The 23,825-nt window shown below is 37.3% G+C and overlaps 1 protein-coding gene across 2 annotated transcripts in view; it reads left to right on the plus strand.

The window, feature by feature from the left end:
• Window positions 1-23,825, plus strand: part of tmeff1b (transmembrane protein with EGF-like and two follistatin-like domains 1b) — a 169,785-nt gene that overhangs the window by 92,661 nt on the left and 53,299 nt on the right. For both annotated transcript variants that reach the window (XM_066683732.1, XM_066683731.1), the window contains one exon: window positions 6,244-6,353. In XM_066683732.1, coding sequence (XP_066539829.1) covers window positions 6,244-6,353 — 110 coding nt within the window. The remainder of the gene's footprint in view (window positions 1-6,243; window positions 6,354-23,825) is intronic.

The following is a 23,825-nucleotide window of genomic DNA, read 5'->3' on the forward strand; positions in this document are numbered from 1 at the left end:
TGACTCTGGCAGATCTATGACAGCTTTAACTAAAAGGAGAGAACCAGAAGGACACACAGACGTGGGAGCTTCCTGAAACACTGGCATCCCTCCGCTCCACCGTCAACAAACCTGAGTGATCGCATGAAGTGGCGGACGACACCTGAGTCTCTGTTTACTATAATTCCCTGTGTCCATGGACCCCCTGGATTTGCCGCCTTTATCTATGAGGGAGTTTTAACTACCAAAAGATAAACTAATGAGTTTGTAGCCTAGATTTGAAGATTGTGACTGTGTCTGAGTCCTGAACATTTTCTGGAAGATCATTCCAGAGTTGGGGGCTTTATAAAATAAAGCTAGCTAAGGCCTAGCTGAGGCTTTCTGAAGTCTTGGAACAATTAAAAGTCCAGTACTCTGTGATTTGAGGAATCGTGGGTGCTCATAATAGGAAATAGTATCTTGAAGGTATTCCAGAGCGAGCCCATGTAGGACTTTATATGTTAATAACAGAGTTTTGTAATCAATGTGGAATTTAATAGGCAGCCAGTGAATTGATGATAGAACTGGACTGATATGTTCAAATTTTCTAGTTTTAGTGAGGACTCTGGCTGCAGCATTTTGAAGTAGTTGAAGTTTACTTAAATATCTGCTTGTGCGTCCTGACAGTAGTGCATTACAATAGTTCAAGCCTTGAAATAATAAAGGCATGTACTAATGTTTCTGTGTCCTGCAGGGATAAGGCATTCCTAATCTTTGCGATGTTGCGAAGATGTAAAAAAGCTGTCCTAGTGATACTGCCTATGTGGTGATCAAATAATAAATCTGGGTCAATTATGACACCATTTTTTTTTTGCTGTTGAACCAGGTTGAAGTCAGCAAGATTTAAAATTTAAATCTGATTTAAATTTATTTCTGGCCACCAATGGACCCAAAAGAAGGACCTCCGTTTTGTTATTGTTTAGAAGGAGAAAGTAAGTAAAATCCAGGCTTTCATGTCTTTTACACAGTCCTCCTTTTTCTTTAGTCTGTGTTTGTCATCGGGCTTGGCTGAAATATAGAACAGTAACGGTGAAAGTTAATGTAATGTTTTCATATAACTGTGCCATAGCTGTAACATGTATAATGTAAATAATAATGGTCCTAAAATAGAGGCTTGTGGTATTCCAAATCTTACTTTAGAATAATTTGAAGTTGAATCATTTACTTGTATTGATAATGTTCCATTAAGTAAGATTTGAACCATAATAGGGCTGTCCCTGTAATTCCAACCATGTTTTCTAAACTTTCTAGCAGAATATTGTGGTCTATTGTATCGAAAGCTGCACCGAGGTCAAGAAGCACCAACAGGGATACATGGCCTTGATCAGAGGCAAGAAGAAGATCATTTGTTATCTTGACTAGAGCTGTCTCAGTGCTATGATGTGGCCTGAATCCAGATTGGAATTTTTCATATATATGTATTTTATGAACTAAATTGTTGGGCCAAAGCTTTATCTAAGATCTTGGATAGACATGGTAGATTAGAAATAGGCCTGTAATTAGACAATGTGCTAGCATCAAGATTTGGTTTCTTGATCATAGGTTTAATAGCTGCTAGTTTAAATGCTTTGTGTACATGGCCCAGGCTAAGGGATGAGTTTACTATAGTTAAAAGAGAATTGATAATAGCTGGTAGTACTTTGAGTAATTTTGTGTGAATTGCATCGTCTGCAAATTGTAAAGTTTTCAGAGGTTGATAATCTTCTCTAGTTCTAACTGCGGCAGTGGGTAAAATATTTCAAGTCTTTCTTTTAAAATCATGTTTTATATCAGCCACATCAGGTGGCAGCCATGTCAGATTCAACACTGTGGGTTGAGTCTGTTGTCTAATATTCTCAATTTTATTATTAAAAAAGTCCATAAAGACTTTCCTGCTTTCGATTCAGCTGTAAAGTACACATTTGTAAATAGATTTATCTGTATAAAAATTACAACGACTATTTACAACAGTGGATCATTCAGTTTTAGGCAATATTATCTTTAACTTTTTTGACAAACCTATTTGACAATTTTATTTTTTGTACATAAAAATGTTATATTTACCACAGACGTGCCACCAAATGCCATGTATTTTGTCGAAGGACTCTGTGCATGTTCACAAGTGCACAAAAAAAAAAAAGCTCTGTAAAGATACTAAAAAGGGCAGTTGTTTTCTAGGGTACTTCAGAATATGAAGCTTTTCAATTATTTCATCTTTTGTACATTATAAAATAATTATATTTACCACAGAAGTGCCACAGCTTTGAAAGAGACTGGAAAATGAAGCGAGTGTGAACTGAGTAGAGAGTGACCACTAGGTGCATTCACGTACAGCGCATGCGCAGAGTTTGAGTTTACAGTGAATCTCTGTAATGTTGACAAAAAGGAAGTGCTCTGTAAAAACAAAAATCATATGTAATATTGTTAAATTACTGATATTTTTTATAGTGTAGATTTAATGTGGGCAAGCAAGACAGATAGAGTGACATACGTTGAATGTCACTTAGTCCAGACAACAGTGAGAACAAAGAGACTGAAATTTCTTGAGTGTGTAAGTAATCCTGAACCCAGAGCTTGAGCCAATTTGGCAGAGAACGCAGATGACAAAAAAGATGAGGAAAATCCAGCAAAACATATTGTTAATAGGTAAAACCCTGTTTCCATTGCTAGTGCTTAGGCTAGGTTCAGCTACTTTAGTCTGACACCACAATACACACCAATCAGTAACTCAGTATGCAGTAGACTGAGAAACATGCAAGCAAGCAACCAAGTGTATGAGTACACCAGTATACAAGCTAGCGCCACAGTGTGAGAGACTGATGGCAAACAGCCAAGTGTATGAGGAAAAACCCACTATTCACAGTTGCTGCCATAGATGAGGAGCGGAGAGCTTGTAGCAACACACAGCAACAGGCATTGTTAGGGTCAAGAGACAGGGAAAATGAGTCCTCCAATAAAAGGGCAGTAAACAGTTTCCAGAAAGCAATAGTAGAAGGTACAACACTCTGTTTGGGCTGGAAGTCTGACAGAGAGCAGCAGAAAGCAGTGTCAGTAAACAAAAGACCGCAGAGTGACGTAATAGTCAGACCTTGGGAGATACAGCATAGGTCGAGGAAACCGATCCAGAAATCCAGAGAAACAAAAGTACAGGAGGAAAAAAGGCACAAAAAAGTATAGAAAATCCACTGAGAAATAGCAGCTCAGGATTTTCACAAAAACTAAATGATGCAGCCTTGGAGTAGTAAACTAAAAGCAGTGAGCAGTGATGATTATAAAGCATCCTTGGGTATCTACAAAGGCACTATTTTTTATCTGACAAAGTCAAATTACTGTTCTTCTAAATATTATTAATTTGGCTTACTGTTCTTCAAAATCTTACTCTTCCGTCGTCTTATTGTTCTATTTGCAAAATGCAAAATGCTACTCCTCCTAGGGTTTTCATGTTACAGCCACAAAACTTCACACGGTCATAGATCCTATGCCATCTCAGGTTGCTTGTGCTTTTTGGAGAGATCCAGCTTTCCGAATACAAGCTTCCAAATTGGTAATTTTTCTCATAGGAATGCATTGGCTGACATTTCAACCTGCTCTAACTCTGTCAATTTTGAATTTACGGCCATGAGATTTCAGACAGTCTGACCCGAGCACACCAAACCCATCATGTCGAAAATCTGACCTTTTGCAATCATCTGTCCCATTTAATTCCTCCTTCAATATCCCTCCATTCACTTGAATGGGGGATGGCTAGAGTGCATGATGTTATCGCACTCTAGCTCCTCAGCCCGGAAAGCCTTTTTTCACTTTTCAGCTGAACATTTCCCCATATCTTCCTCATACTTTCACCTAGAGACTTCGTTTCCACTTTCCAACACCTGTAAATCTGTATCATCTGAAAATACGGCTCCCATAGAGTACAATGTATTACAGAGTGGCTCAACACACAGAGTTTAAAAAACTTGTCCTGTGATTACCTTATCATGACATGATCAATTATTGCTCAAAATGAAAATTTTTTACCCCAGATCGATCCCCAGTGTGTCCTTGTCGCTACGGTATGTTTGGTTAAAAATTGAACAGGAAAATGTTTCTTTCTCCAGGAGTTTGTTTGGAGTGTGACCCATCATAGAAATGTATTGAATTCTGGATTCAGGTGTGTGTCTGCGTGCATTTGTGAGAGAGAGAGAGTGAGGGGGAGAGAATGAGAGTACGGTGTGAAGGACAAGGAAAAATATAGGCCGTCTCTAAGATTTTAAAGGTCATCTTTAAGGTGGAATCACCTGCTCTGTCATTTGAAATGGCCTAGTTGCTGTTGTTCCCAATCCCTTCCACTTATTATATCACCGCTAAAAGTTGACTATGGAATATTTAGTATGTTGCACAGATTATTATTATCCAATTATGGAACCATCCTGGAATTCACTGAGCTCCTGGGAGTGACCCATTCTTTCACAAAGTTTGTAGAAGCAGTCTGCATGCCTAGGTGCTTGGGTTTATACAACTGTGGCCATGGAAGTGAGTTGAACACCTGAAGACAATTATTTAGATTTTGGCTGTATAGTGTATGACACATAGTGCCATTGGCTTGTAATATGTGCTGTTTTCTTTTTTTTTTTTTTTTTTGCGAACTCCTTTAAATTCCTCCTAGATGGTTCATAAGATTCTCTTGAAGCTTAAGAGGAATAAATGTCAAATGATAATAAATTGCAAATTGTGTATACTTAAAATAAGGACATAATGGCAACCTTGAATTTGTTGTGGGACAAAGTTTGATCTGTGATTGCATATTGCATAGAATTACCATATTTTAGTATTTAAAACAGAACACTTAAGATAGCAGTAAGGGGCAGATGTTTATTTGCACTGGGTTGAATTTTTGTTCTGGGGTGGGCAGAGGTTTATAAATAGTGGACCATTGCATATCCATAACCATACCATAAGTAAGGTGTTGAACTTTATTACATGGTCATATAATAACAAATGTCTGTATATCCAGATAAACTTTTTCCATTCCATTTAATGTTTTGCCCTAAATAGATAAATAAATTAACAATAGCAAATAGTTTATGTTGTCAGTTACTGACAGTTTATGATCATGGACATGTTATTTTCTGTTCATATCAAACAACAAAATTGAATCATTCAATTACTCGAAGAAAACATTTTAAGAGCAATGTTTTGTAACATTTCTTCCTTTACTTTTTATCAAACAGAAGTATGGTTTATCAAAAGAGGATATATGATGAACCGAATACTGCATAAACTAATATGGAATGACTGGGAGAGCATTTTTGGCAGCTTCATTATAGTTTGGTAAAAAAAAAAAAAATTACTCTTGTTTGATCATTTCCCTTACACTTTATGGTCAGAACACATTTAAAGATGAACATTGAATTTCTGTAGAGGCTACTTAAAAACATCAACATAAATTGATTATGCTTTAGATTGATCAGCTTCAAATTGTGCATGGTTACTAATGACCCAGTCCTAATTATATAATTGTGCCAAATTTGAGTCAGAGGTATAGTGCCACTTTTATATAATGACAAGTTTAACCAATCACGACCCGCCACTAATTTGCCCCAGGTTCCCCTTTACAATGTTGTGAGGTGGCCCTTCATCCCCTTGGGGCAGGGAGATTGTACATCTCAATTTATTTTGTATTTTGTAGCTCTCCACACACTCACACACTAACTCAGCTATGGACAAATTTTGCATGGGCTATCCACCTACTAACATGTGTTTTTGGACTGTGAGAGGAAACCTGAGCCCCCGGAAGAAATGCACAAATACAAGGGGAGAACATACTATATTCCTCACAGTCACCTCAAGCGAGGCTAGAACCCCCAAGTCCAGGACCATGGAGCGGTGTGACAGTACCACTACACCACTAAAAGCTGTCTTAGACATATATCATTTAAGTACTGTAAAGAAAAATTATGGTTTCAAGTATGTTCATTAATAAATTTTATTGGCTTAGGAGATTTTCTGGAATTTTAATCATTTTTGCGCTGTACTTACACACATTACTAATTAGGGGAATTAATATGCTGTGTTTATAAGCCCCTGTTGATATCCAGTGTGAAATACCACAATCATTGTCAGTGTCACTGCTCATGCATGAATAGTAATTTATTAGAATCACAGCAGTCTAACAATATAAATTGTGAGTTATCTGTCTCTGTGCACAGAACTAAATATCTGTTAATTTGTTGGTTTATTTTTATTCTCTCTTTTTTAAAATTCCAGATCTCTCTGAGAAGAAGAGTGATTTGCGAGTATGCGACACCTCCACATGTCGATATGGAGGAATTTGCCGGGATATTGGTGCAGATCTGAAGTGTGTTTGTCAATTTCAGGTAAATTTAATGTGTGTGTTTGTGTATGTCTATAATGGCGTACTTGGAGGCGGTGCAACAAGAGTGAGCCATTGCTGCTTTTAAGCAACATTTATTGAATGCTTAAAAGGACACTAGAAAAGGAAGCAAGGAAGAGACTCTTATCCACCCTATAAATAATGTTCTGCCAGGTTAAACAATTACAAAATACCCCACCCACAAAACACTTACTTGTTTATCTACTTTTTTAGATGTATACAAGTAATTGAGAAACTGTAATCAGTAAAGCAATTAAAAGGAAGACTATGTAGTACTGCTACATTAAAATTACAGTTTCTAATAATTGTGATGTTCCACTAAGCTGTAATAGGGAGAACAGAGCCTCTGTGGCTGTTATGCCAAGTCCACTGCTGGTTTACTGGAATAAGCAACTTCTGAATCACTTGGCGGAGGGCTGTCATGAGAAATGTGTAACACTTTATGGCAACAAGCTACAAGAAGAGTCTAGCTCGGTCTTCCCGGTGTGGACATTATTGCAGAGGGAGCAAAGTGGAGAAATCGAGAGAGAGAGAGAGTGGATATACAAGAGTCAATACTGGGCTGGCTTTATACAGAGTGAGCTGAAACAGACATGAGCACACAAGTTGGAGTAGTAAGTAACTTGCATTGTAACTTTCTTTGTGTTGCAATGTTATTTAGTGATTTTTTTGTGATAGGTTTTTTTGACTAAAATGTTATAATCAGGATTTTGAGAGTTACTGAGCAGTTAGCCAAGGTTTGCTGCTGCTAACTTTAGCTGTATTAGTTCACTTTTTCATGTTAGACATCGTTTATGGTAATATGTGTTTTGTTGTGGGTTGCTGTGTTGTTAGAACGGCCAGAGTTACATTCCGTCTATCCACTCACCCAAACAGAGGCTGGGTGTGCGCAACAGACGCGATGGCAGCAGGTGCATCTTACAGATAGAAAAAAACAGCTGGATTACAACAGGGAAGTGGTGGGAAAAAAAAAAGGAAGCACAGTGTGTGATCTTGAAAAAAAAACAACACCCATAGCACACAAGCAATACACACACACACAGTTTCAGTGACGTGGACAAAATCAGTAAGAGGCTTGTTCAAGGGGGGACGCGGGGCAAGTTTTCAGTCTGTGAGAATGTCCAAGAATGTAGTAGAAGTCACGTGTCCTTGAGCCCACAGTTCAGACAGGGGAGGGGTGCAGCAGATCTCCATAGCGACCATTCCTCCGGAGGACTTGATTATAAGCCGCTCAAGGTCACTGATAGCTGGGGCAGCCAAAACAGATAAAATTCAGCTTGTTAGAATCAGAGACCTGACGCTACATTTGAGCTAATAGTCCCTCTGATTCACAGTTCCATTTTTGCACTGGTCTTCCAAATGTTCAATCTTGGAGTTCAAAGCCGTTAGTTGCTCCTTGATGGAATCCAAGCTTCTACTCACAGTCCCAGTCTGTGTACCAACGGCTCTGCCCATCCCATCAATCATGTTGGTCAGTTTCCTTGGACTGTTTACAACTGACTCAACTCTTTTGATTTTCCGATAAACCATGGCACAGCCTAATCCAAACAGCAGAAAGCCCACAATCATAAATCCAAATAGGTATACATCTTCAGTGTCCTCAATGGAAAGAGGTGCCAGACATACCATGCGCCACCTCTCCTATCCATCCATGGCATATCTAGCCGGCGTCGTTCCATCAGGGCAGGTGGGCTCCCCCGTGCCCAAGCTTCTCCTTGAGAAGATGGTGTCAATAGCGTTGAGAGACCAGTTGATCAATTCCATTTCTAATTTTAATTCGAAGAGCGGTGTTAAGAGGGACTCTGAGGGTAGACAAGACAAAACCAGAGAAGCGAAGCAGGAAAGATAAGGAGCGGAGACAGAGAAAATGCGACCGCCTGCCACGAGAGCAAGAGAGAATATATATATATATATATATATATATATATATATATATATATATATATATATATATTTTTTTTTTTATCGTGTAGTAAACATCATTTTATTTGGTTACACATTCCCCAGGCTCAACATTTAAGGTGTGTGTTTATCGTCTCAAGGCCAAAGATCCGTTTACAATCAATTTGAATATGCCTCCACTCAGAAGCTGTGTGTGTGTATGAGAGAAAGTATATAGAAGTATAGAGGTGTGCATGTGTTTGTCTGTTGTAGCTGTCTGTGAGAGAGAGACAGGGGAAGAGCATGTGTTAGCAGAAGCCCCGAGAACCAATGCCAACTCTATCTTAATTAATGGCCCAGCTAGCGAGATAGATCTGAGCTGATTCTAGCAGGCTACTGTCTCGGCGTGGATGTGACACGCCCCGTCTAGCCCAGTTCCGTCTTTACGTTGGCACTCTCGGCTGGCTGCCATATCGGCGTGAATGTGGCACCCTGTATCTGGCCCAATTCCGGCTCCACATTGGTACTGTCGGCTGCCTGTGACTCGACGTGAATGCGGCACCCTGCATTTGGCCCAGTTCCGGCTGCACGTTGGCACTGTCGGCTGGCGAGGCAATTGCCATTGCAGTTAGCACACTACACTGATCAGAGCATTTTATTAAATACTTGTATCAATCGTATGTGGCCCACATCCAAAAATAAAACACAATGCAGATAACTGTCTGGAAAACGAAGTAAAAAATGTTAAATAAACAGAATCGTTATTTTAACTTGTTAAATGCCATACAGGGAGGACACTTATTTAAGTTTTTGAAGACGACTGGACTGGAATGACAGCTTTAAAATGAATGAACTCTAAATGAGAAAACGGAAGGTGGCAGAAGCGAATCGCTGTAAAAACACAGAAGTAAACAATGAACATTCGCGCTGTTTTCTGTGACCGCGGCGCGCGAGCATCTCTCACCAGCCTCAGGGAACAGCTTCATCCCGTAAGTATTTCAATTTAACCTTAGAATTTTGGATATGTAAGTATTTTGATATCGCCAAAATGTAGTTAACATCGTTAATGTTATTTACGTTATTTTATCAACTGCTATATGTTACATATGTAATATTGAATCATTTTTTCAAATGACAAACTTTAGCTAGGCTAACCTCTTTAACTGTAGCTAGCTCCTTTTTTTCCTCTGACATAGAAAACATTTAAATGACATAACAATTGCTCGTACATTAGCATTTTAATTTGAGTAATTATGTGGTTTGATGGCATATTTTACAAAACGATGTGAGCATTTTTGTGAGTTATGTCACAGAACCGCATACCTCAGTATAAGAAATAAAATAAATAAAACTGCTTAAACACATTAAGAAGACATAAGGCACAAGCTAAGTAGGTTAAAATACATTCTCAATCTCAGTGCTGGTTTTTGGTGTAATGTAATGTTTTAAATATATAATTCCACATACACTAATTCTTTGTTAGGGAGTAGCAGTGAGTATGAGCTATTGATTAATGGGTTGAAGGAGGTTATATTGAAAATGATAGAAGCCTATTTATTGAGAGAAAATATAAACAAAAACATGTGAAGTAATTTATTTTTGGAGCTGTGAAGTTAGATTAGTTAAAATTAACTATGAACATGAACTACTTCATTTTCTTTATGTAATTATGTAAAGATGGACTGCAGTAAGAAAACTAGAAGGTCAGTGAAAAATGCAGGTGAGCAGGGAGAAAAGCAGATAGGAGGTTTATTTAAATGAGATATTTAGCATCAGTTGTAGCATAATTGTTTGTATAACCATTTGTACTATAACCTGCTAATCTTTTACATTTGAAGTTGTGTGTGTGTATATATATATATATATATATATATATATATATATATATATATATATATATATATATATATATATATATATATATACACATACACACACACACACACACACACAGGGTGGGCCATTTATATGGATACACCTTAATTAAATGGGAGTGTTTGGTGATATTATCTTCCTGTTTGTGGCACATTAGTATATGGGAGGGGGAAAACTTTTCAAGATGGGTGGTGACCATGGTGGCCATTTTTAGGTCAGACATTTTGCATCCAACTTTTGTTTTTTCAATGGGAAGAGGGACATGTGACACACAAAACTTATTGGGAATTTCACAAGAAACACAATGGTGTGCTTGGTTTTAACGTAACTTTATTCTTTCATGAGTTATTTACAAGTCTCTCTTTGTTTATAGCCATCGACATGTCGCAGAGGTTAACACTTGAGGAGCGGACAGAAATTGTGTTGATGTCCGGTGAATGCAGTAACCAGGTCATTGCAGCAGATTTCAATGCAAGACACTGTACGAGACCACCCATCTCCCATGCTACAGTTATCAAACTGCTTGCCAAGTTTCGTGAATCTGGTTCAGTGTTGGATTTGCCAAAATGTGGACGCATGAAAACCACCACTAATGAAGAAACATCAGTGGTTGTCCTAGCTTCATTCAGCAAGAGCCCACAGCGTAGCACTTGCTGCATGTCACTGGAGAGTGGCAGCAGTCGAACATCTCTTCGGCGGATATTAGCTACTCACTCACTCTTACAAACTCCAGCTGCTGCAGCATCTCAAAAATGATGACCCAGATCGGCGCACTGAATTTGCAGAATGGGCTAAAAAAAAATTGGAACAGGACCCTCAGTTTACACAGAAGATTTTGTTCAGTGATGAAGCAAACTTTTATGTGATTGGTGAAGTTAACAAGCAAAACCGCTATTGGTCTGACACTAACCCACACTGTACAGATCCCTCCAAGACTGTTGGAACAAAATAATTGATGGTATGGTGTGGTATATGGGGTACAAAGATAGTGGGGCCATTTTTCATCAATGGAAACCTCAAGGCCACTGGATATGCGAAATTGCTACATGATGATGTGTTTCCCCCTTTATGCACTGAAGCTGGCACGTTCCCTGAGTTTTTCCAGCAAGATGATGCAAAACCACATTATGGGTGTCAGGTCTGAGCATTCCTAGATGAACAGTTTCCTGGAAAGTGGATTGGTCATCGTGGGGCAGTTGAATGGCCCCCAAGGTCTCCCGATCTGAACCCCTTAGACTTTTATCTTTGTGGTCATCTGAAGGCAATTGTCTGTTCTGTGAAGATACAAGATATACAGCACCTGAAACTACGGATACTGGAAGCCTGTGCTAGCATTTGTCCTGCGGTTTTGCTATCAGCGTGTGAAAAGTGGGAGAAGAGGGTTGCATTGACAATCCAACACAATGGGCAGCACTTTGAACACATTTTATAAGTGGTCAGAAATTTGTAAATAACTCATGAAAGAATAAAGTTACATTAAAACCAAGCACACCATTGTTTTTCTTGTGCCCATCCAATAAGTTTGATGTCACATGCCCATTCATTCATTCATTATCTGTAACTGCTTGTCCAGGAATTCAGGGTCGCAGTGGGTCCAGAGCCTATCTGGAATCATTGGGTGCAAGGCGGGGAATACACCCTGAAGGGGGCACCAGTCCTTCACAGGGCAACACAGACACACCCACATTCAATCCACCAATCCACCGAGTCACCAATCCACCTACCAATGTGTGTTTTTGGACCATGGGAGGAAACCGGAGCACCCGGAGGAAACCCACGCGGACACGGGGAGAACACACCAACTTCTCACAGACAGTCACCAGGAGCGGGAATCGAACCCACAACCTCCAGGTCCCTGGAGCTGTGTGACTGCAACACTACCTGCTGCCCTCTTCCCATTGAAAAAACAAAAGTTGGATCCAAAATGACCGACTTCACAATGGCCACCATGGTCATCACCCATCTTGAAAAGCTTTCCCCCTCCCATATACTAATGTGCCACAAACAGGAAGATAATATCACCAACCATTCCCATTTTATTAAGGTGAATCCATATAAATGGCCCACCCTATATATCTGTTTAATTATAGAGCTGGAATTCAAAAATGAGTACAACTGAGGTGACTACACTTGAGCGTTCTTTCACTACACTGCACATCCTGAAGGTCCTTGTTGTCCAGGTTGCCAGAGATGAGGATACAGCTGATATTTTCATCACTGTTGAGGGCACTGAGGTACTAACAAAGTGTGACAACACAGCAGAGTTTTGCAAACTGTTGTTGGAACTGATGTATGCCATGAATATTAGCCTAAGTGTCAAATGTGTAATTCCACACATTTGAGGAACTTAACTGTTGTAAAGTATCCTTGTGCCATATAGAAACTTTAACTTTTCCATACCTACCAGTGAAATATTTATTTTTGTATTTTAAGCGTTTTGTTATATGGCCTTAGTGTAGTACAATTAAGTACATATTTTTAAAACAAAACCAATTATGTTTCTTTGAAAACAGTATTAGGATATCATGACACTGCCAATTTCAAATGTCAATGCCAATTACAAACTTATTTTATATTTATTGATTTTATGTACTGTTTGTATACATTACAATTGATGTATTTTTACATTGTTTCAAGGTTGTATGAAAAGCACCATTACTGGTATCATTACATTGTCAGATATGGTGTCATTGTGGTGGTACCCTCAATTGTACATATTTGTACATTTTATTTAGGGAACATAATTATATTATAATTGTAGATTTTAAAATGTGTTGACTTCATACACCCTGTTTCATCTCCAGGACTTTTATTATGTTTTTTTTTTTTTTTTTTTTTTGTTATATGACATTTCTATAATGAAAAATTACAAACATGTATGTCTCCCTCTGGAGAAGAGAATGCAATGTACCTTTAGTGACCAATAATGTACCTTTTTTTCCTGAGAGTTTAAGTTAATTAAATAAAGCAGTAATTTCACTCTGAACCTGATTCTACCCTTTTCTGAGGGAAGGGAGGGTAGTGGGGTAGGTTTTGTGTGTGTGTGTGTGTGTTGGAGGGGGGCAATGTATAGAAATAAACTATTACAACCGATCTGGGCTGAGTCTGGCACTTATGGAGTGCTTCTGGTTCAAACTCAGCCGTAGTGCGGTTATCGCGATTTAGTTATGGCTTGCCGGACTAGGTCCGAGTCATTTGAGCCGCACCTCAGCCACAACACTCGGCCGAGTCTGGGCCAAGAGTTTCCCAGACTCTGGCCAGAACTATCGGCCCTTGCTATGGCTGTATATCACGGCCGAGACAATGCCGCCTCCGCGTGCCGGCTTCGGGCCAAGTGTTTTTGTTACGACTTGCATGATTTGGCCCGAGTTTGGGCCGATACAATTTTGCTAGCTGGGAGATAGGTGCCTATAAATCCAGATATTTATGTTACTATATTCACAGATTTTATTTTGTTAAAGCAGTGTTCTGTATTGCTGATAAGATGTAATAAGCTTGAATGAACAACATTTACTTTTTTATTAACTGCACATTAAAACTTTTAAAGTTTCAGAGCAATGAAAAAATGTGGAAGACATAGTCTAGCCTGACTGAACAGCTTTTTATGGCATGCATTTAGGACCAAAATCGTCTTAATTCTAACGCCTTGACACATTAAAATATTACGTGTCCAGACGTAAAGTATGCGTGTGTTGATGTATTGAGATGTTTATTTATTTATTTATTTATTTTTTTACACGTGTACAGATGACATGTTTTTGTCTGCAGAGGTATATATATTTTTTGTGTACAGATGGCATATTTTTACGTCATATTTTTTTTTTTTTATACATGTTCTGATGTAATTGTACAACGTTTTGGCCTTTTCACTATAGTTGCAACATTTTGCCAGTAGATGGCGATATTTACTAAATGTAGTACAGCACCCTCCATAATTATTGGCACCCCTGTTTAAGAAGTGTTCTTTGGCTTTTTTTTTTTTAGGTCAACAATGCAAAAAAGAGAAAAATCTAAGCTTTAATTCAAGTGCCTTTATTTGCTGGGAAAAATATCACACATTAAGAAATAAATCTTTTGAATGAAATCATGTGTGCCACAATTATTGCTGCCCCCTGGTGTTAGTACTTTGTACAACCTCCTTTTGCCAACAAGACAGCACAATCTTCTCCTATAACTATTCACAAGATGGGAAAATACAGAAAGAGGTATCTTCGTCCATTCCTCTTTGCACAACCCCTTTAAATCCTCCAGAGTCCTGGGTCTTCTCCTGTGCACTCTCCTCTTCAGCTCACCACAGGTTTTCTATTGGGTTGAGGTCTGGGGACTGAGATGACGATGAGAGGAGCTTGATTTTCTGCATTGTGGACCATTTTTGAATAGATTTGACAACATGTTTAGGGTCATTATCTTGCTAAAAGACCCAGTGACGACCCATCTTCAGCTTTCGGTCAGAGGCCACCAGATTCTGATTCAAAATGTCCTGATATTTCAAAGAGTTCATGATCCCATGTGTCCTTACAAGGTTCCCAGGTCCTTTGGAGGAGAAACATGCCCACAGCATCACCGATCCTCCCCCATACTTAACAGTGGGCATGAGGTGTTTTTCACCAGACCTACTTACAGCGTTTGTTGCCAAAAAGCTCTATCTTTGTCTCATCTGACCAAAGCACACGGTCCCAGTTAAAATCAAAATACCGTTTGCAAACTCCACCCGTTTATGCTCATGAGTATAACTTAGAAAAGGCTTTCTCCTTGCATGCCTCCCAAAATGCTTGTTGGTATGTAGATAGCACCTGATGGTTGTTTGGGAGACCTCTTAAACCCAAGATGCTACCATTTGATTCAGTTTTCTTACAGAGAGCTTTGGAGGACTTTTTACTTCTCTTACCATCCTTCACACTGTGTGTGGTGCAAGATACACTTGTGTCCTCTTCCAGGCTTTGTCACAGTTTGTCACAGTTCCAGATGTTTTTAACTTTTTGATGATTGCTCTGACTGTAGATAAGGGCATCTGCAGGTGAGTGGCTATTTTCTTGTAGCCATTGCCTGATTTATGAAGGTCGACACGTCAAATAGTGTGTTCTCTTGTCTTTTCCATGTTTAAGAGTGAGTAAGAGAAATAGGACTCTCTGTAACACCATATTTATACCCCAGGGAAACAGGAAGTGATGAATTACTAATTAAAAGTTCCTATAATACTTTGATCCACTTCATACACTACAGTAGAAATGACATAAATGGTTCAAATGCATTTATTTCCAAGAAATTATTAAGGTGCCAATAATTGTGGAACAGGTCATTTTATGGGAAAATATTTCTTTGTCAGGATTTTTTTCTTTTTTCACTTGAGTTGAAGGTTGCTTTTTTCTAAATTTTTCAGAGTGAGATTTTGCTTCTGCAATAAAAAAATATATATTTATTTTAAGGCTTTTAACACATTTTAACTAAGGGTGCCAATAATTATGGAGGGTGCTGTATGGAAATATACATTTATAGTATTAAACACAATTAGGTAATTACTTTGAATAAGCAATATATTTAATAAAAAATAAGATAAGTAATAAAAAAAAATTAAAACAAATCAGTATGTAGACACACATTAAGTGTAATGCTAATAAATCTGTAAACACTCTAAAAGTGATCCAGATCTGTAATTGTTATTTCCGTCAGTAGCAAACAACCATAATAAAAATAATTAAAAGAAGCATAAATATCTGGTTCTCACACTGCCTTGGTCATGTGTGTATTACAGTGCCTGTATGCGCATATAATCTTCCACAGCTTCAGCAGCAATTATTGTTTCTTTTGCAGTATACTTTAAAAGATAAATTTACATCTTCTGACAACCTGTGAAGATTTTTTAAACTTCTTTACGGTGTAAACCTGTCATCACATCTCTGTGCCTACCAGCAAGCTGTGTGTGCCATGCAAATTATGAGACATTTGAAATGTCAGGAAAAAAAAAATAAAATAAAATAAAATCGGAGTTTATTTATTGAGCAAAATCGTCAATAATATTACATATCTGTGAGTCGGGAAAAATGTGGACCGTTATGTATTAAAATCAAATTTATTTGTATAGTGCATTTTACAACTGACGTTGTCACAAAGCAGCTTCACAGAAATCCGGTAAAGGCAAAGGTTTTAAAATCCCTGAGGTGAGCAAACCAAATATGTCCACCTAATTCAAATAAACATTTCCTTTTATGTATATGGTGCATTACAAGGTTAATTTCAATTTGGCAGTCACATGTCTCAAACTCACTTCAATAATTACGTGTATAATATCTAACAATCACATACAATTTGAAACTTACTCATATTGCCACTCGAAGGGATAGAAAGGGGTGGATAGTTTTGGTTTGGCAGAGACACACCATGCTTTGCTTGCCTCAAGAAAAACAATATTTCCTCTATTAACTAATTAGCTCAACATAGCCCTGCAGCCCCTATAGGCCTGGAGAAGCAACAACATAAAAAATCAGTACAATAAGTTATGGTACAGTTATGTTCTTTAACTAGAAGTACAGAATATGTACCCTAGGAGGATCACCGCAGTGACAGCAAAAGGTACTGCAGTTTTTCTGAGAGTGTGTGTGTCATGTATTTTGCTGGATATCAGTAACTGATGATCAATAAAAATGGCCAATTTGGCTACATCTGTCTAAATGTATCTCTGCCAAAATAGATTATTTTTTAAATTCTTTCTAAAGTCTGAAGGCTTATAAGGAAACTGTGATTCCCTTAAAAGCACTAAAATTTTAGTGAATCCTCATCTGAAGTAATCCTCAATGACAGTATCACTCTGTTGCTGTACTTACCCTCTACTAAACAATACTAGACACACTAGTTTTGAGATAGTAACTATACTGCATGTGTTTTTTTTATGTGGTAGAAACGGTTCATATATTTCATCGGGTTAATAGTCAGCTGAAAATACGTGGTGCCATGTAAACAGGGTAGGTTTTACCAGACCATAAGAATTAGCAACAAGGGGGCACAATTCATGTTTTTAAAATGATAATATGGAATATCTCAGTGAAAACATATATCAACTTGATATTAGCTTTACAATATACTTTCTCTAGTGTCTCACAGCTTTGCAATTGCATCTATTTTCAAAAAATGCATAGTTTTTCCTCAGTTCTCAGGTAAATGAAAATTGAGCTTTTCAAACTAGTCCCTGGAACATCATCCTGTCATCAAGCAACTGGTTTCATTGCAATCTGTACTTCCTGTAGGTAAATAATTATGGGCAGAGCTCTATGGTGCCGCTATTGTGAAGCCAAACACGTTTAGGTCCATATCTCCTACACCGTGAGACCATCAGACTTTCCCTGATTCCTTGGGTCCTAACAAATGAAAAATGGATTTGTCAAAATTTAACTCTCTTTGAATTTTGAGCTAATTTGCAAAACCTATTTTTAAAAAAATCTAGTCTGGGGATTTTCATCCAATTCACTTGAGATTGGTGCCAACATGTTCACAGGATTCTGACATTTAATAATTATCAAAAAAATGTTGAAATGTTGATTCAAGATGGCCACCATATGCAAATGAACCTCTTTGGCTTATCATACATTTTCCTTAAAAATCTTTATCAATTTCATGCTTTACTCAAATGTGTTCAAATTTCAGATTCTACAGCAACATTGCAGGAGAAATGCTATCACAGGCTTCCAGAATCTGTATTTCCAGGTGCTGCACATCTCGTATCTTCACAGCATAGACAATTGCCTTCAGATGACCCCAAAGACAAAAGTCCAAGGGGGTCAGATCAGGAGACCTTGGGGGCCATTCAACTGGCCCACGATGACCAATCCACTTTCCTGGAAACTGTTCATCTAGGAATGCTCAGACCTGACACCCATAATGTGGTGGTGCACCATCTTGCTGGAACGTGCCAGCTTCAGTGCATAAAGAGGAAAACATATCATCATGTAGCAATTTCACATATCCAGTGGCCTTGAGGCTTCCACTAATGAGGAATGGCCCCACTATCTTTGTACCCCATATACCACACCATACCATCAAGATTTGTAACACCTAAAACTACGGAAGCCTGTGCTAGCATTTCTCCTGTGGTGTTGCTATCAGTGGGTGAAGAGTGGGAGAAGAGGGTTACATTGACAAATCCAACACAATGGTTCGAGTCCCGCTCAGGGTGACTGTGAGGAGTTTGGTGTGTTCTCCCCATGTCCAAGTGGGATTCCTCCGGGTTCTCCAGTTTCCTCCCATGGTCCAAAAACAAACGTTGGTAGGTGGATTGGCAACTCAAAATGTCCGTAGGTGTGAGTGATAATGTGTGTGTGTGTTGCCCTGTGAAGGACTCGTGCCCCCTCCAGGGTGTGTTCCCCTTGTGCCCAGTGCTAAAAGTTTATATCTTAGCATCTGCAAGAAAATATGATATATCGCAGTGAAAATTGAGTGTACTGATGTGCAATTTGATTGTCTGTATATTCTGCAGAGGGTCTCAACTTTAATTGCAAGTGTTGTCAAAAAATGTATCGTGTTTTGTCAATGGACAGTTGTTTGAATTTGAAGCTTTTCAAAATTGGAATTTGACTCTATTCCCAAACAATTGTCCTTGTTGGAATCTGTAGAGGCTGTAGGTAAATAATGATCAAAAAAAGTTCAACATTTTGACAAACTGTTGCTGCAATATATCAAATTAATAAAAGTGTGCAGAGATTTACAAATTTTTCAGCTGTAATATAAACACATTAATCCCAATCAAGACCAAACTTTAAAGTTCAGGTCCTCAGGATTCAGGTGATACCATATATGTCCATGTTAGGTAAATATCCACATGGTAGTATGAGCTCAAAGGTATGCATTACTACCTAATGGTTCAACAACAACATGGGTATGTAATAAAGTCAGATGAGTCTGTATATTGTCTAAATATAATATAAGTCTAAATATTGTTTTTTGTTCCATACTGGGTTTGAGATCATATTCCCAATGCAATTTGGAGCAAGGACCCTAAGGCCCAGAAACACCACACTTGGCAGCAAGGAACAGTAGGTGTGAAATGACTAAGCCAAGGAAAGTGAAACGCCTTCGCCTGAGGGTGGCGTCATAGCAAAGTGAAGCACTTTGAGGTGTGTATCTCCTACACTGAGAGGCGTAGGCACACAATCTTTTATTCCCCTGATTCCTTGGGTCAATACAAACTAATTTGCAATTTGGATCACTTAGCTTTCATCCACTCAGATTTTGAGCTAATTTGCGTATTTTGAAAAACCTACATTTGTCAACTAGTCCATGTATTTTCATCCTATTCTCTTAAGCTTGGTGCAAAATGTTCACATTGAGTCTGACCCTGAATAATTATCAAAAAATGCCGGAATGTCAATTCAAGATGGCCACCATATGCAAATGAACCTTTTTGGCTTATCACATATTTTACTTGAATGTCTGTAATTCCTTCATACATTGCTCAAATGGGTTAAAATTTCATTTTCTACTTAGGAACTTGATTTTGAGGTAGCATGTCAGTGATGGCATGACAATTCATATAGAGGTTTATAATTTTGTGAATAAGACACCTAGTTCATTAGTAATGTGAAGCTTTACTGGTCCAAACTGCTTATGAACTCTTTGTGCTGATTTTTGCTTACACCCACACTTTAACTAATATTACAAAAATTAACATTGTCTTGGTACTTTTTTTTGGTACAGAATTTATGATGTATTTCCTATGCACATGAAGGCTTATTGGGCTGCTTTAAGCCTACTTGCAACATTAGCCTCACTGATGCCTTCTTAGGCCTAACATGCCAGTGTACCCTAAGGTCTCATTCTGCAGATTCTTGCTTCAATAGACACTTCATGGACACGTGATATGCATGTAGTGAGCAATATACTTAATCAGTTTCCATGATTTTGTTGACATATACAAGAAAAAATGGCTGCCATCGGTCAATCAGTTTTCAGCAGCTTTTTGACCACCTTAACAAGGTCCAATCAAAACAAAATTTTAATAATGTGTCCATGGTGGCACTTCCTAAGTACACAAAACATTTCATAACAATAGCCAGTAGTTGGGGCTATAACAATACCTTAGAGTCATTGATGCCTTATTTGGCCTAACTGGCCCATGCTCCCTAAGGCCTCATTGTTGGCTCAGATTGGCAAAGTGTCCCAATTTGTCTGTTTCGTGCTAGGACCCACTCATTGCTGCTTGTGGCTATATTTATTAAAGTTCTGGTTCTTAGGATTCTGTCGATACCACGTATGTCCATATTGGTTTAGCATTCAGAGACTAGTTTGGATTCAAATATGTGGGTTTAATCTCATCAATGCTTTCAAACCACTTTGTTATGGAACCCTCCCACCCACTTCTCCTAAGGGAGGAGGACAATAAAGGACCATAAAGGACCATAGAGCAGAGACAATGCTGCATATATAAACCATAAAATTATGAACACCACCTTGTGTCTACACTCACTGTCCATTAACCCAGCTCCACTGACCACAGGAGCACTGTGTGATTCTATAGTTACAGACTAAACTTTGCCTAGATTTGAAGAAGGCCACCCTCTGTTTTGTTACTGTTTAGAAGGAGGAAGTTGGGCAACATCCAGCCTTTCACATCTTTTACACAGTCCTCTATTTTCTTTAATCTGTGTTTTGTCATCAGACCTTGCTGATATGTATAATTGCATATCATCTGAGTAACCATGAAAGTTAATGCCATGGTTATTTACAACTGTGTGTAACAGTAACATGTATAATTTAAATAACAATGGTGCTAAAATAGAACCTTGTGGAATTCCAAATCTTACTTTTGAATAATTGAAAGATAAATCGTTTACACATACCAACTGATAATGAATGTTGTGTTAAGTAAGATTTGAACCACAACAGGGCTGCCCCTGTGATTTCAACCATGTTTTCTAACATTTCTAGGAAAATATTGTGATCTATCCTATCAAAAGCTGTGTAGCAAGTAGCACCAACAGAAATACATTGTTTTAATCAGAGTAAGAAAAAAGATCATTTATTTTAACACTAGAAAGGTTACATTTTTCAGAACCTGAGGAAAAGACCCTCCCCCTTGCAGCCCTTTAGTGGACTTTTAGCTACCCTTTTTCATGTACATGAAGCAAAGCAGAGAGACACATCAATTCTCAGAGAGAGAAAGAGAGATAGATATATGTATATTTTTTACTACAATTTTATATTTAATAAAGTTTATATTTTAATGTTTTCTCCGCCCTACTTTGGTGCAAAGTTTTCTTACACCACACATTTACAGTTTTACACATATATCATAGACAGAAAAATGTAGATATAGTTATCTTTCAATCGGTTTGACAAATGTGATTTTATATATATATATATATATATATATATATATATATATATATATATATATATATATATATATATATATATATTATGGCAAGCCAAACAGGAAATATTTAATGAACTTTGATATATATAGAATGAAAGTTGATATATATAGAATGAACGCTGATATATGTAGAATGAAAGTTGATATATATAGAATGAACTTTGATATATATAGAATGAATGCTGATATATATAGAATGAAAGTTGATATATATAGAATGAACTTTGATATATATAGAATGAACGCTGATATATATAGAATGAACGCTGATATATATATAGAATGAAAGCTGATATATATAGAATGAACGCTGATATATATAGAATGAACGCTGATATATATAGAATGAATGCTGATATATATAGAATGAACTTTGATATATATAGAATGAACACTGATATATATAGAATGAATGCTGATATATATAGAATGAACTTTGATATATATAGAATGAACGCTGATATATATAGAATGAATGCTGATATATATAGAATGAACTTTGATATATATAGAATGAACGCTGATATATATAGAATGAAAGTTGATATATATAGAATGAAAGTTGATATATATAGAATGAATGCTGATATATATAGAATGAACTTTGATATATATAGAATGAACGCTGATATATATAGAATGAAAGTTGATATATATAGAATGAACGCTGAAAGTTGATATATATAGAATGAACGCTGATATATATAGAATGAAAGTTGATATATATAGAATGAACTGATATATATAGAATGAAAGCTGATATATATAGAATGAACGCTGATATATATAGAATGAAAGTTGATATATATAGAATGAACTTTGATATATATAGAATGAAAGCTGATATATATAGAATGAACGCTGATATATATAGAATGAAAGTTGATATATATATAGAATGAACTTTGATATATATAGAATGAACGCTGATATATATAGAATGAAAGCTGATATATATAGAATGAACGCTGATATATATATAGAATGAAAGCTGATATATATAGAATGAACGCTGATATATATAGAATGAACGCTGATATATATAGAATGAATGCTGATATATATAGAATGAACTTTGATATATATAGAATGAACACTGATATATATAGAATGAATGCTGATATATATAGAATGAACTTTGATATATATAGAATGAACGCTGATATATATAGAATGAATGCTGATATATATAGAATGAACTTTGATATATATAGAATGAACGCTGATATATATAGAATGAAAGTTGATATATATAGAATGAAAGTTGATATATATAGAATGAATGCTGATATATATAGAATGAACTTTGATATATATAGAATGAACGCTGATATATATAGAATGAAAGTTGATATATATAGAATGAACGCTGAAAGTTGATATATATAGAATGAACGCTGATATATATAGAATGAAAGTTGATATATATAGAATGAAAGTTGATATATATAGAATGAACTTTGACATATATAGAATGAACGCTGATATATATAGAATGAAAGTTGATATATATAGAATGAACTTTGATATATATAGAATGAACCCTGATATATATCGGTTTGTTGCTGTCAATCACAGCGCTATTTCACCAAAAGAACTCTGGCTCTTAAACCAGTTCCATTCCAGAATCATGGAACCTTGGTTCTTTCCAGTGAACTGCTGCATTTCTACACGTTTTAAAGGGGAAACAGGTATACGTCATTAGCGGGGGAGTCGCTGTGCCTGAATACAGCGCCAGCACCAAAGATTGTTAGACTTATTGTTAGAGTCATTGTTTATTGTTTGTTTACCATGGAGTCAGACCCAAGTGAGATATAATGCTGTGTAAATGTTGCCGAGTTCAGAGCCATCCTGCTGAGCTTGTGAACAGCAGAGAAACGTAACCGAGAGTTGCGGCACCAGAAACACAAAAAAAGGGTGTGTTCCTGTTTTATTTCCATTTATTTATTTGAAATGTTGTAAATGACCCTGTCAAGTTCCACAGTGTGATAACGCTGCATTTGAAACTTTCTTGATTAACTAAACCTCGTCACACCCACAGACAACGTCACGGTTCTAACTGAAAAACCAAATCTTCTTTTGTTTCAACTGGGAACAAACTTTTCTGGGTCGCAAACCACTATTTGTAGATGGAAACATACCGAATAGCTCCAAATTTACCTTTCGAACTGGAACCGTTCTGGTTCCTTTTTGGTGGAAAAGCACTATAAGAGATACAGAGATACACTAGAGTAGGGGTCCCCAATTACTTTTCCTCAAGGGCCATGTCCAACAAACATCTCAAAGGCAAGGGCCAGTGTGTCATTCTCATACTTTTTCATACAGTGCGAGACAAGA

This window comes from Hoplias malabaricus, chromosome 10 (assembly GCF_029633855.1).
Source record: "Hoplias malabaricus isolate fHopMal1 chromosome 10, fHopMal1.hap1, whole genome shotgun sequence".
Lineage (NCBI taxonomy): Eukaryota > Metazoa > Chordata > Actinopteri > Characiformes > Erythrinidae > Hoplias > Hoplias malabaricus.